The sequence below is a fragment of the Cibotium barometz genome, chromosome 29 (genome assembly GCF_041138505.1).
Source record: "Cibotium barometz isolate CiBa-2024 chromosome 29, ASM4113850v1, whole genome shotgun sequence".
NCBI classification, from domain to species: Eukaryota; Viridiplantae; Streptophyta; class Polypodiopsida; order Cyatheales; family Cibotiaceae; genus Cibotium; species Cibotium barometz.
In genome coordinates this window covers 43,680,797-43,696,521 of record NC_141074.1, presented here as the reverse complement: position 1 = coordinate 43,696,521, position 15,725 = coordinate 43,680,797, and the positions used below count along the sequence as shown (strand labels likewise).

The 15,725-nt window shown below is 37.3% G+C and overlaps 1 protein-coding gene across 5 annotated transcripts; it reads left to right on the top strand.

The window, feature by feature from the left end:
* The first annotated feature begins 593 nt into the window (after positions 1 to 593).
* LOC147622224 (uncharacterized) lies at positions 594 to 15,725 on the top strand. 5 transcript variants are annotated; one of them, XM_086823318.1, is made up of 8 exons: positions 861 to 997; positions 2,320 to 2,416; positions 3,541 to 3,651; positions 3,770 to 3,848; positions 4,275 to 4,330; positions 6,459 to 6,537; positions 6,932 to 6,987; positions 15,559 to 15,725. In XM_086823318.1, exons 3-8 carry the CDS (start codon positions 3,583 to 3,585, stop codon positions 15,679 to 15,681), a joined length of 462 nt encoding a protein of 153 aa, XP_086679444.1. In that variant the 5' UTR covers positions 861 to 997; positions 2,320 to 2,416; positions 3,541 to 3,582; the 3' UTR covers positions 15,682 to 15,725. The 5 variants fall into 5 exon arrangements, with proteins under 5 accessions (XP_086679441.1, XP_086679444.1, XP_086679443.1 ...); XM_086823317.1 differs by lacking the exon at positions 2,320 to 2,416 and having other exon boundaries at positions 863 to 997; XM_086823320.1 differs by lacking the exon at positions 2,320 to 2,416 and having other exon boundaries at positions 863 to 997; positions 3,541 to 3,679.

Genomic DNA, 15,725 nt, shown 5'->3' with positions numbered 1-15,725 from the left:
GGTCCAACATAGACTGGGACCTAAATTTCAACCATAAACATCAATGTCCCTAGTTTACCCTCGCCCCCTAGTTTACTCAACATGCCGGAATATTATGGTGGGTGACTGTCATCCCTAGATTGTCAAAAATGGCTGTCGTCCCTCCTAGTTCACTTCTTGACCTGAAGAAGCACCGGAAATACCGACGGTTTGTGCGTGATTTCACATGATTGATCACATTTGACATGACCGGACAGGAATTACGGTGCCAAATTGCCAATTGCCACACAATCAGTGCTCTAAAAAAACCCGGGTAGTGTGTAATCTCACCTTCAAATTTTAAAAAAAAATACCTGCAAATTTATACCTGGAAGGTGCCAATACTTGCAAAATTTGAGGGAATATAATACAAATACCTTCAAAAATTAAAAAAAAACTCTTCATTGATAATTTCTTAATTATATGTATATATATATATATATATGAAGGTTTTTCAGTTTTTGAGAAAATAGTTTTTATTCGAGCACTGTGGCCGATTGCTTGCCTTGAAAGTTGAGAGTGGTCACGAGTTTTTGTCACTTTCGTGGCAGTCACTCACTAGAGTCAGTGGAGTGCACTTTCCGACAGTTGGATCCCTCACGGAAGCTAGACTCGTGTTGCTTACGACAGTACAGTGTTGAAGGCTGAAGGAGCTTCTCAGCTTTCACGTTTTCAATTATTCGACCACTGTGTGTGTGTGGGTGGTTTTTTTTTTTTTTCGCAATTAGCCACCCCGCAGCTAATGCCTTGGATGAAGGCGCCAAGGTTTAATGGGGGAAATTAGAGGATGCAGGCAAGGTTTAATGGAGGCCTGCAATGCGAAGGTTGTGAGCACCTGGGAAGAGGACTGCGCCATCTGAGGATTAATGATCTACGGCAATGTGAAGGAGACGTGCAAGCTATGAACAGCACCTGCAAGCCTGCTGCAGTCGGAGGAATGCTGCAAATTGTAATGTACATGCTAGCTACATATATGAGGGTACGTACCGGTTTTTCACCTTAAATGTTGTATATTACAGATAGTTTGAAGTCTTTTGATTTTCGATTAAATCATTCGTAGATCATCTGTTCACTGCGATTTTTCCACAAAATACATTTGGGACTTGGGAAGTTGGGAAGAAATTTAAAACCTTGTAAGGAAATTCTGAAATCTCAGAATTTTTTTTTTGGGGCGGATAGGGTTTGGTGTTTGGATGGGAGAATAGAAATAGAAAAAGAGATCTGGAGTCTCAGACTTTACAGGAGGATTTGGGAGAGAGAGAGAGAGAGAGAAAAAAAAGAAAGAAAGAAAGAAAGAAAAGAGGCCGAAGAGGAAATCTGCAAACTGAGAAAAAAAAGTAATCTGAAGTGAAAAATTCGAGAAGAAATGTTTGTTTGCAATTCCAGACGAAATACATAATCTGTTGTGAGGTATGGTTTTACTGTAATTTTGAGGGCTCAAATTGAATAAAACCGGTTGTAATTCTGCCTGGCTCAAATTGAATAATAAAACTGGTTGTAATTTTGCCTATAGCGTTGAATTTTAAGATTCGAAATTTTGGAATTTTAGACTCAAATCGAACAAAGCCTGCTGTAATTTTGCCTATCCTTGAATTTAAGATTCGAAAATTTGAAATTTTAGTTATAGAATCTGCAATTTTTTTCCAATAAAAATCGGGTTAGAAAAAAAAGAAGAAGCTGATTTCCGGCACCACCAATGTATATAGTATACTTGCGCCCCTACGGATTGTCTCTGTGGGGAGGCCTTTAATTGGAATTTCACAGAATTGTTTGGTATGGTTATTAATATACTTGCTTCTCACACATTGAAGCCGGGCGTTAATTAGAATTGTTTGGAATGGTAAAACGTTGGAGAAGTGGCTTAATTAGTTGGGGAAAAAGGGCTCAACAAAGACATACACAGGAGCTTGCTTGCTTCCATGCTTGTGAAACTTTTAACACTTTGCAAAGATATCTCTCTCTCTCTCCCCCCCCTCCTCCCCCCTTTGCAATGAGAACTTTTGCAGTAAATGATTTTTTTATTAAAAAAAGTGTGACCCCTATTATGAAAAAGTAACCATATACACACCCAACCTCCGAAAAATTTCCTGTACCTTGGAAAAAAAAAAAAAAACCATATGACCTCCTTTCCCCTCTATGGCCATCCCGTCATGAGCTGTACCCCTCTTATTCTTCTCCACCTCCTCCTCTTCTCCATCAACTAATGACTCACCAGAAAGAGTGTAGCCGCACTACTCTCCCTTTTTGAGGTGGAGACCTCGAGGTGAAGACTATTGTAACACGTTATCGATCGGCCCGCAGGTCAATATTTGGCTTCTTGTGGACTATCTTCCCTCTTTAAAGTGGAGACCTCGGGGGGTTCACTATATGTAAACACTTTGTATCACGTGCGTTCAAGGTCTACTTTTCAAACCTTTTATCTCTGAAATTTTTATGAATAAATCACACTTTTTTTAATTCAACTTATGAATATTGTCTTTAAAAAATGGTACCCTTTTATATATAAAAAATGTGTAAAAAAAGATTTTAAAAATCCCTTCTCTTGAATCTACGTGCTACACTTTTTTTAATTCAACTTATGAATATTGTCTTTAAAAAATGGTACCCTTTTATATATAAAAAATGTGTAAAAAAAGATTTTAAAAATCCCTTCTCTTGAATCTACGTGCTACGCTTACATATTTTTGAAGTTCTCGTTTTATTAAGAAGACAAAGCTAACAAACTTCACTTTTAAATACAGACTTAAAAAGTGCACCTGAGTTTTTATATATATATATATATATTTACTATTGGTCAAAAAAAGAAGAGGAGGAGGAGGAGGCTAACACACTAGTGATTCACAAATAAAATTAAACCTTAGAAAAATACGCTTTCAAAAACTCACATAATATATTATATGGAAATACAAAACAACATTTCGAAGAACTAAGTAGAGAAATTTGCATTTCGAAGAACGCGTAGCAATGTGCGTGCATTTATATGTAAACACACAGCACTCGGTTGCGTGCTCGACAAGGCACGTGCTCACGAGGAACCTTCTAACTACAGGACAGGGGAGTGTGGAAAGCAGACCTGGGCGGTGGGCGTTCTCGTTGCCTGAACCTCCAGTCGTGCAGGTCGTCCAATTACTAGATTAGGGTTTTAATCATTATATTAGATTCATAATTACATATATAGGAGCTATCACCATTTACGCGCTTTCTTTTGCTTTAATTTCATTCGTGGTTGCATACATTGCAGCTGTCTTACAACCCTTTTCTTTATCTGTTCTCTCATCTGCCTAGCTAGCTCAAGCTTTGCATTACGATCATCATGCCGCCCTTTCTCTCCACTTCATCATCTTCATCATCAAGTTCTGAATCCGATTCCCTATCTAATTCATCCAACTCTCATCGCCGTTTTTGCGCTGCTGATTTCCTGAAACCCGCCACCGACTTCTCCCGTCTGCCGCCCCCTCGCGGCCGCCGCTGCCTGATCAAGGCAGTTCGAGCCTTAGTTGATGACGTGGGTTTTGTCTGCAGGAAGACTGTGGACTTCTTCTCTGAGGGTAAGCCCCGCTAATCATGATCATGCCAGCATTAGTACTGCTTACACCTCAACCCTACCACTCGCTGATCATCAACTATTATAAGGTCTTGATCCAATCAGTTATGCTAAGATGTGGGTTGCTAATTATGTTTGCATTTTCTAAATTCCAATTCTAACTTTTCATCCATGATGTCTAATGGATTGCTACCATACATATTATAGCTCAAAGAAGGGAGCGAGTTGCCCAACCGAAACGATCAGAACCAGCGACAACCGATCCTCTGTCGCTGGCAATTAGCAGGTGTTTTGTTTAACCTTAGAATCTCATCATCAACTTAATCCCGTCGCGTTTGGATTAACTCATGAAAGAGGCACAGTTCGTGTTTAGGCGCAGGCAGGTGGTGTACGTAAGCTAATAACTTGCATGAACCCTTATTCAATACAGCCGCATGAAAGAGGCAGGTGGTGTACGTAAGCTAGTAACTTGCATGAACCCTTATTCAATACAGCCGCTTCACATGGTATCAAAGCTAGGCATATAAGCACGTTGTATGAACCCTTAGCGAGGTATAAAAGCAAGGCATATAAGGCTCTGTGCGTGAACCCTTAATTAAGAATACAGTGGGGTACTGTTGAGAACCAGGTGGTGTAAGCAGCCTGTGAATAGAGGAGAGAGTGGACAGTGTTAGGCTCGAGTTTGATTTTTATAAATTTGTGCTGATGACAGAATATCGCCGCCGTCGATGGGGCTGGCAGTCTCCAACACGTTTGCTGAGTCAACAGGTACATCACTCATACATCTAATCTTAACGGTTTATGCGGATGAACAGATTAAGAATGCTACTAAGCTCACCGACCCACATAACAGCTCTAGTTAAGATTATGTGGATGAACAGATTAAGAATGCTACTAAGCTCACCGACCCACATAACAGCTCTACTATGTCTTATATTTCACATGATATGATATAAGGCAACCATAAGGAATGCTGTGTCATAATTGGCGTGCCTTAGTGACTAGGTTACCTAAGTTTAAACATCGCAGCTGATGAAATGGGATGGGTGCGTGCAGTCAACATTAGGGTTAATTGAGGTTATTAGTGGTGAATTATTCATATTAAATTGTAGGGGTTTAGGTAGGGTTAATTACATAATGATATGATCTGTATAAATAACCACGCTTTAACTAATTGTTGTAAGAGGAAGCTGGTTGATCGTAGCTAAGGTTTAGTAAGCTAAGAGATAAACGAAACCTGGACTTAGCAAAAGCTAAGCAATCGAGTGTAGACATAGCAAAAGCTAATGATAATTAGGCCAAAATTCGTAAGCCTCCTCTGATATTATTCAGTGTTCATGGCACCCTCGTATCTGTACTTTATCTGCATATAATTATGTAACTAGATGTATGGTAAACTACCATTTAAATATACTCGGATTTAATTTATGGCCCTTAACCAATATTTAGACACATACAATTCAAACCCCCCTTTTTGTGAGGTGAGAGGTCTCCAATTCCTCTCACCTTATTGATTTGCGAAGCTCTAGGTTTACAATGTAATGGGACTTTTGATTTGAGTTTTTATGAAAATTCTATCATATATTTACGAAAGTTTTTTTTAAACTTTTGAAATTGGAACATTTTAGAGAAAAAAATATCATTTAAATCCATACATAATGGATTTTGAAAGGGCCCTTCAATGCACGCTTAAGGTTATTAGTAGTTGTGTAATATAGTTCACAAGTCATTGTATGTCTTTGCAAGCCTCCGCAGTATTATCCACTTTTCTCTCCTTGACATTTACGTAAGAGTTGCACCCTAGTCTTTGCCATTAATAACTCCATGAGTTAGAGTCATGGCCTATAGATTGAAGGGAAATCTTATTTGTATATGGGCTAAATTGAGATAGAAGTTTTACACTCTTCAGTTTTCTTTGTTTATATCATTCTCGATTTCTTTAATTCATGATGGATAACATGATATTGAAGACTCTTTGTATTAAGAGATGAGGTGCCTCTCATCATGGAAGATACGCATTCCGGACGAGATGGTGGTCACTCGTCTGGCCTTGTCAAAAGCTAGACAAGAATAACTTGTAGGCATGGAAGTTTAGTATGACCAATTTTCTTATGGGAAAAGGATATTAGGAGTTCAAAATGACCAATTTCCTTATTAGAAAAGGATATCGGAGTTCATCATAGGTGATAAAAAGGAGCCAGAGATTGTTGAAGAAAATTGGACCCTTCAGCAAGTGCCGACATATAGAGCATGGCATGAAAAAGCCAGAAATGTGGTGTATATTAGTAGTCTATTCAATGTGATGGATTCGATGATTGTATATATATAGGATGCACAAGCACCTAAGGAGGCCTGGGACACCTACGGTGAAGATGTACATCACAAACACCCAAGCTCAAAAGATGCATCTAAAACAAAAGCTGCACTATGTGACTAGAGGAAAGTTGGTATAAATTATTACTTAGTGAAGATTAAAAGCCATGTGGATGCCCTTGCTTCTACTAGATCACCAATAGATGATGATGATATGGTGTCTGTAACCTTGAATGGTCTTAGCATAGAATACAACTAGTTTTAGAACTCCATTGGAGTTCAAGAGAACTTTTTTGATTTTTAGGAATTGATTGCTCTTCTCATTTGTGGAGATGAGTTTATCCTTTAGAAATTCAAAGAAGCTGGGCTTCTTCTCTGAGGGTAAGCCCCGCTAATCATGATCATGCGAGCATTAGTACTGCTTACAGCTCAACCCTACCACTCGCTGATCATCACTATTATAAGGTCTTGATCCAATCAGTTATGTTAAGATGTGGGTTGCTAATTATGTTTGCATTTTCTAAATTCCAATTCTAACTTTTCATCCATGATGTCTAATGGATTGCTACCATACATATTATAGCTCAAAGAAGGGAGCGAGTTGCCCAACCGAAACGATCAGAACCAGCTACAACCGATCCTCTGTCGCTGGCAATTAGCAGGTGTTTCGTTTAACCTTAGAATCTCATCATCAACTTATAAATCCCGTCGCGTTTGGATTAACTCATGAAAGAGCGTGTTGAGGCGCAGGCAGGACGTGGTGTACGTAAGCTAGTAACTTGCATGAACCCTTATTCAATACAGCCGCTTCACATGGTATCAAAGCTAGGCATATAAGCACGTTGTATGAACCCTTAGCGAGGTATAAAAGCAAGGCATATAAGGCTCTGTGCGTGAACTCTTAATTAAGAATATACAGTGGGGTACTGTTGAGAAGCAGGTGGTGTAAGCAGCGTGTGAATAGAGGAGAGTTAGATTTTCAAACATTTTTATAATTTGTGGTAGTGGACAGTGTTAGACTCGAGTTTGATTTTTATAAATTTGTGCTGATGACAGAATATCGCCGCCGTCGATGGGGCTGGCAGTCTCCAACACGTTTGCTGAGTCAACAGGTACATCACTCATACATCTAATCTTAACGGTTTATGTGGATGAACAGATTAAGAATGCTACTAAGCTCACCGACCCACATAACAGCTCTAGTTAAGATTATGTGGATGAACAGATTAAGAATGCTACTAAGCTCACCGACCCACATAACCGCTCTACTGTGTCTTATATTTCACATGATATAATATAAGGCAACCATAAGGAATGCTATGTCATAATTGGCGTGCCTTAGTGACTAGGTTACGTAAGTTTAAACATCGCAGCTGATGAAATGGGATGGGTGCGTGCAGTCAACATTAGGGTTAATTGAGGTTATTAGTGGTGAATTATTCATATTAAATTGTAGGGGTTTAGGTAGGGTTAATTACATATTTGCTAACAGCAATCCTCATGTGAAGGTTACTATGAGAATTGACTGAGAATAAATAAATCGAAATTAATACCTTAATACCTTAATGATATGATCTGTATAAATAACCACGGTTTAACAAATTGTTGTAAGAGGAAGCTGGTTGATCGTAGCTAAGGTTTAGTAAGCTAAGAGAGATAAACGAAACCTGGACTTAGCAAAAGCTAAGCAATCGAGTGTAGACATAGCAAAAGCTAATGATAATTAGGCCAAAATTCGTAAGCCTCCTCTGATATTATTCAGTGTTCATGGCACCCTCGTATCTGTACTTTATCTGCATATAATTATGTAACTAGATGTATGGTAAACTACCATTTATGCACACTACAGAAGAAAAAAAAATTGCAATTCCCTAGGCTATGATACCAATTAAAGAACATTTGTGCCTATGTGCTAGGATTTCCAAGTAGAGATAGAGAAGAGAGCATCGGATTCAAACATGCACCACACATAAGTGTCCTAAAACTATTTCTCTATTTTATTAACAAGAAAGAAGTAATAATTAATATTCAATGAGATGGATAAGAATGAAAATGTTAGTTCACAGCTCATGCTTTGCTAAATCTCTCCTTGGTGAACCCACACCTATAGAGAAATACTATGTATATGTCCCACATTGAAAAGTATGTAGATGATTTTGCTATGTGCGTGCGCGTACACACACACACCCCACTATAGCCCCTAGTTCCTTATCCACCCTTTCGCAATGTGAAGGGATACAATCTTCGCCATCTCTCCCTTATCCGTGTTGGATCATCTTGTAGAATGGAGAGCTAGACTCACACACACACAATGCTCAATGAGAAGAACATAAGGGTGTATATTGGAGAAAGAATGACAATCTTAAAAGAGAGAGATGAAAGCTCTCTACTACAAGTATAAAGAGTTAGTACAGATGAGCAAGCAACCCTAAAATGTTAGTAAGATTTCTTATATACTAGCTAACCCTAGGATGCTTGTTCACACCTAGGTGGCCATGGGAAAAAACCCAGTGGGATCTCATGGTGAAGTACTACAAGATATCTAACAAACCCTCATGTAGTACAAATGTGAAGTACTACTAGTCTTTGAAATGGAAGAAAAAGAAAGTTTTGCAGAAGGTCTCAAACTTTTCATAATACAAGAATTTAGTGAAAAGATCTGCCACATTATCATGACAGTGTACTGTAATAGGTCAAATTGATCTCTTCTACATGGAATCTCTCTTTGACATAGTGGTAATGCACTTCAATGTGCTTAGTCCTAGCATAAAAGTCAGGATTCTTAGCAATTTCCATTACACTTTGACTGTCAGTGAGAATAGGAGTAGGGTTGTTTGAAGGGACACAAAAGATCCTCCATCAATCTTCTCAACCATACACATTGAACTATCATAGTGGATGTTGCTCTATATTCAGCTTCACGGGATGAGGTTGTGTCATAGTTGGTTATTTCTTTCTTAGCCAAACATGAATTTCCAAGAAAGAAACAATGTTCTTATGTGGACTTTTGTGTATCATAATCGCCTGCCCAATTAGAATCACTGAAGGCCTGCAATTCTAAATCACCCCCTTGGCATATAATAATTCAATATCTTGAGTTCCTTGCAAGTATCAAAAGATATGTTCAACTACTAGTAGGCAATGCATGAATTTTGAAAGTTGTGACACCCAATGCTGGATGTATGGCAGTTCAATTGCCTGCCAATGCTTAGTGCCTAGGCAATGCATGAATTTTGAAAGTTGTGACACACCATACTAGATGTGCCGCCAGTGGTGGATGATGGGATGTGTGACAGCCACTTTGGAGTACTAGAGCTATGGCATAGTTATAGCGCCAGTTCATGTAGTCAAGTTCACACTATGGATTGACCATTGTATGTTATAGTAGGAGAATACTTTCCCTTATAGTTTGTAATCTTATCTCTTTATGTTAATGGTTGTAGAGAAGAGAAGAAGATAGAAAAAAATTTAGCTATCCATCTCTCTTGTGTCTTTCTCTCTCTTGTGTGCGTGTGTTTTCTTGCAAAGGAACTCAAGCTCTCCCTCTCTCCTGAAATTAGTTTATGGTATTAGAGCTACGGTTCATGTAAGAGCTAAGGAGGCAAGCAAGAGGCAAGAACAAGACAAGCAAGGAAGTGGTACATGGGTAAGGGTATCTCCATCTCTTTTCCTCTTTGATTTTGGAGCAACACCTTCGGTAGTTATGAGAGCTCTAGGTAGGCAGGGAAGTCATTATCTTATATTGAGGTATCCTCTTAGGTAAAGGAAGAAGACCATATTATGTGTAGTCTCTATGTATTTAACATAGTTAACTAAGTTTTTATGAATTTCGGCCTTTTAAGCACTTTGCAGGCACTCTGTGAAGAAGTGTCAATTTTGGCTCTATGTGTTTAATTTTTGGTTTAGTGCAAAGTTGTAGTAGAAATTTGCTTGTAGGATAGTCTGCTGCTGAGAATATTAAGTGTTGTAGGTATTAGTGGTGGGTGGCAGATGTATGTGTATATAGCTGGTTCACATATAGTGGCAGTATAACACATTTACAAGTGCAAAAGCTTTTTGGCAAGTATTGTTTGGTAAGTTGCTACATGTAAAGATGTCAGACAATCTATCAAAGATTGTGAGCGAGAAGCTAGACAAGAATAACTTTTAGACATGGAAGTTTAGTATGACCAGTTTTCTTATGGGAAAAGGATATTAGGAGTTCAAGATGACCAATTTCCTTATCAGAAAAGGATATTGGAGTTCATCATAGGTGATGAAAAGGAGCCAAAGATTGTTGAAGAAAATTGGACCCTTCAGCAAGTGCCGCACATATAGAGCATGGCATGAAAAAGCCAAAAATGTGGTGTATATTAGTAGTCTATTCAATGTGATGGATTCTATGATTGTATATATACAGGATGCACAAACGCCTAAGGAGGCCTGGGACACCTACGGTGAAGATGTACATCACAAACACCCAAGCTCGAAAGATGCATCTAAAGCAAAAGCTACACTATGTGACTAGAGGAAAGTTGGTATAAATTATTACTTAGTGAAGATTAAAAGCCATGTGGATGCCCTTGCTTCTACTAGATCACCAATAGATGATGATGATATGGTGTCTGTAACCTTGAATGGTCTTAGCATAGAATATAACCAAGGATTTCACTGACGTAAACGAGAACATGTGAACATGTTAATAACATATGTTAATAACACAAAAAATCTTGTGATCATGTTATATTCACAAAGCTTTCACAAGGGCCTAAAAAAATTATCTTTGTCGGGCATAAAAAATCTTCTTAGGTGGCCACTGACCTGCTATTATGTGAAGATGGTAACATGAGAACATGTGAATAGCTTATTTCCATGTGTAGCCAAGCTTTTAAGGGGTTCCCAAATGGCAAGTGACCTGTTATTTTGTGAACGCTAACATGAGAACATGTGAATAACTTGTTCACATGTGTTATTATCACAAAAAATCTTGTGATCACGTGAATATTAAATCCCTCAATACAACTAGTTTTAGAACTCCATTGGAGTTCAAGAGAACTTTTTTGATTTTTAGGAATTGATTGCTCTTCTCATTTGTGGAGATGAGTTTAAAGAAGCTGGTCTTCTATTTAGATACAGGTAGATCCAAAGGGAGATCATTATCTGGAGGCCAAGATGGAGATGAGTTTATCCTTTAGAAATTCAAAGAAGCTGGTCTTCTATTTAGATACAGGTAGATCCAAAGGGAGATCATTATCTGGAGGCCAAGATGGAGACTGTTTTGGAAACAAAAATCATGGGGTAGCAACAACAACATGATTCAAATGTACAAATAGGTGGAAGAAGATACTATGGAGGCAGGGGCAACTAGAGGGGCCGAGGTCTATCCTATGTTTAGTGTCTAATTATTGGAAATAGCTATTGAAAATGATAGTACCTATGGAGAAATTGGTGGAAATTCAAGCCAACAACACAATCAAGTAAATACAGTATATTGTGGATTAGTAGAATCAATTCCAGACTATAATGAAGCACTCCTAGAGGTCATAATATTCAAAGTTCAAATAGTGTCTGGCATCCTTATAGACGAAGGATTTGGAGTCAATGTGCTATCAAAAGAAGTGGCCCATATATTAGGTATCAGAAAGATGTAGCTGGTGTCCTTTAGATGGCAGATCAGTGGGGAGAGTTATGCCTAAAGAGCATCGTCCATAAAGAATTTGTATGGGTGAATGTAAATTTCTAGTATCCTTTGTGATACTACGGATGAAGGAAAACTTCGGAGCACATCTGATGCTGCTTGTTGGCAATCGTGGTTGCACCATGGGAAGATCTGCTCTAGAACTAGGAATTAATCGCCGTTAGAAATGAACTTGGACCCATATTGATAGTGCCCAGAAAGAATGGTAAAGTGCGAGTATGTGTGGACCTCAAAAAGGTAAATGACGCCACAATCGTATTTACCTTGGTTATAAAGGGTAACATAAACGGCATAATGTTTAATTTGGACACCTGCATGCTTGAGATGAAGACAACCATGTTTGCACATGAAACATGTCATTGGTATATGGCACAACCGCATTAGTCATGTAAAAATTAAGCAGCTCAAGTTTATGTAGGCCCAAAATATTATTCTAGGTCTTTGGAAGTTTAAGGTTAATGGTATGCATAAAGTATATAAAGAATTTCAACTTGGTATGTAGGCCCAAAATATTATTGTAGGTCTTTGGAAGTTTAAGGTTAATGGTATGCATAAAGTATATAAAGCATTTCAACTTGGTATGTAGGCCAAACATGCTTTCACGCATGAAAAGCATGACAGTGCAAGGCCATTGAATGCTATACATTTATATATATGGAGACCTAGCAAGACTGCAGGCTGCAATAATTACAGGTAGTAGGTACTATATTACATTCATTGATAACTATATTCGAAAAGTATGGGTTTACTTCATGAAGGAGAAAAGTGAGGTATTTCCTCACTTTTAGATATTTAAAAACTTGGTTGAGAAGGAAAAAGGTATACAGATCAAATGCCTAAGATTGGATGGTGGGGGGAACATTTCTCTAATGAGTTGAGGGATTCTTGAGAAAACAAGAAATTAATAGGTAATTCATATATAGGTACACTCTATGAATATAATGGTGGGAATCACATACAAGTACACACCATAAGTTACAAAAAGAAAAAATAAGCACATTATAGAAGTTTCTCATGCCCTGTTGTCTGAAAAGAATATGCCAAATTATTTCTAGGCTAATGCAATAGAAAGTGTTTGTGACCCTCACAGTCACTAAACAGATGTTCATGGTATGATGTCTGAACAAAAGTTTATAGGCATAAAACTAGATATGGCTTACTTGAAAGCAGTAGAAGCTGTAGTTTACATTATGAACATGATCCCCACTACAAATGTTCATGACATGATGCGTGAAGAGAAGTTTTCATGCATAAAACTAGATGTGGCTAACTTGAAAGTGTTTGGATGTATTGCATATGTGCATGTTCTTAATGAAGTGGGAGCCAAGTTGGATCCAAAGATAGAGAAATGCATCTTCATTGGTTATTCCTTGGGGTAGAAAGGTTATATAGATGCTATAACCATACCACTCATAAGATGCGAGTAAGTAGATCAAATGTTATCTTTGATGAAATTAGTAGCTAGTATTTACATGTGAAGGTAACTAAAGATGAGTAGCTGGTATGCACCAATGAAGGCGATTGAAGATGTAGACATAAGAAGTAATGATATTATCCCACATGTAGACATAAGAAGGTAACTAAAGATGAGTAGCTGGTATGCACCAATGAAGGCGATTGAAGATGTAGACATAAGAAGTAATGATATTATCCCACATGTAGAGCAGTAACCACAGGTGCTTAGTGGAATGGAGAGTAACCATACCACTCATGAGATGCGAGTAAGTAGAGATATTATCTTTGATGAAATTAGTAGCTAGTATTCACTACTGAAGATAACTAAAGATGAGTAGCTGGTATGCACCAATGAAGGCAACTGAAGATGCATGTAGACGTAAGAAGTAATGATATTATCCCACTGCACAGTAGTAACCACATGTGCTGTAGAAATGGAGAGTCCCCTAGTAGTGAATCTAGTGTTAGTCCTTGGTCAGGTAGGTTGAGGATAGATGCAAGGAATGCAGATGCATCATCTCATGGTACTATAGGTTTTAGCATACATATATCACGTAAAGGAAAGGAAAAGGTAGATCAACCTTTTATGCTTGATCTCTCAGTAGGTCACACTTATGTGGATGGTGACTCTAGTGGATCCAAGTAGAGCCTTGATGAGGAGCTTGGCATTCCATCAGTGGTGGTTACTCCTTGTGCACAAAGAATCATGGTTGTTTTGAGCACACATGTAGTGATCTAGGTGTACATAGGTTTACTCAGGTTAGATACCCTATTGATAGGTTGAGATATGATAGTTATGTAGTCAATCACTATGCTTACATGGGTTGAAAGTGCCTCGGATAGGCAGAGAGATTCTTAGATATGTAGATTCCAACATTGTTTATGGACTTTTGTATTAGGCTGGCAGAGAGATACTTTGGTGTACTAGAGTTGTGGCATAGTTATAGAGCCGTCTCATGAACTTAGTTCACACTATGAACCGACAAGTGTATGTTGTAGTAGGAGAGTAGCTTCCCTCATAGTATGCACTCTTATCTCTTTATGTTATGGTTGCAGATAAGAGAAGAGAATAGAAGAAATTCATCCATCCATCTCTCTTGTGTGCTTGTCTACTTTTCTGTGTGTGTGTGTGTTTGCAAGGAAAGCTCAAGCTCATCCTCGGGCCAAGCATTCTTCTAATACTTAATGGCCCAAGGGGAGCTTATGGAAGAATCATGCAAGTATAAGCATTCTTTAAAAATGATATCATGTTTGCATCTATCATTTCCCACTTTAATCCTCTTGGTTTAGTTTATCAATTTTCTTAGAGTTGTAGGGACTATGGCAAATGATTGAAAATAATTTGGAAGGTAAATTACATGTGGGAACATATGCCTAAATTGGCATTCTCTTTTATATAGACTCGAATATTTAATACAATAACTCAAGTCTTTTTTTTTTAAACTTTAGCGTTTGGACTCTATAATGTGAGAATGCAAGGTAGTAGACGAGTTCATTTAAAGGGGATGATAATTTATAGGATGTCAAAAAAATCTACCAAATTTGTAAAAGAAGGGGTGAAATCAGGCTATACCTACTTCTCGAGCAAAAGAATTTTATAAAATACCATTTTAAAGAAATCTATTATTTTTCCAAAGTTAAATTTATAGAAAAACGGGAGCCATTTTGCGGTCCCATTAAAAGGAATTTTAAAATTTCTTTAAATGCATGTGAGACGTGAGGTCATTTTTATAGTTAACCCTGAATTCTAACCCTTCTACCTATTTTGCATGATACACAACGACATGGTTGTAAATATTACTAAATGTTTGCTAGGTTTTTTAATCTCAATAAATCTTTATATAAACACCATGATTGAAACTTGAAAAGATAAACGTTCATTGATAAATTCTAGTTTGTGATTAGTGTGGGAAGGAAAAAATATAACAATAGGCTAATTTCCTTTTGATGGTCCCTTCTCATTTTATTATGTATATCTCATTTTCTCAATTTTTAAAAACTAGTAAAATTTAAACTTTTTTGAAAAAATATCTTACAACTCTACACAATATAGTTAACATTTTCTAGTTTTTTGATTTGGTGAAAGACATGTTTTGGAAAGTGATCCTTTATCACCGTTTTGTTTTTTTATGTTGACAAATATAGAGGTGGCTCTAGAAGTAATCCTATTAAAAAAGTTAAACAAGAATGATATTCAAAATATACATTATGATTATTATTATTGTACCAGTTAGTCCTTCTGAGAATTTAGTCGACTCCATACATGTCTTTAGTATAAAATAACGTTTAAAACAGTTTGTCTGTGCTATTAAAATAAAATAAATTGTTTGAATTGATATATTACGTTTATAAATTTGTGGATAGTGGTTTAAAAAAATTTATATCATAAACAGAAGATTATATCTTGAATAGAGTTTGGGATATACTTTAAAGCACTTGGGGAGGAATTTTTTTTTAATGAGGTAAATTTAGTAGGTCATTTATGCACTTTTGTAACTAAACCATTAGAGTTAATTTGCCATCTTTAACTAAATCAGCTATGTTGTTGCAGAGCTTGAACACACAGTTGGAATCCATGAGGATAGAAGTGAGACTGAGAAGCATCAGTAGTGAGCTAGTTTCTTTTTTTGTCTTAATGGAGTGCAACTTTGATTTAAATGGATACAAACACTAAATACTGATTATTTTTTAGAAATTAATAGAATAATTTGTGAAGTA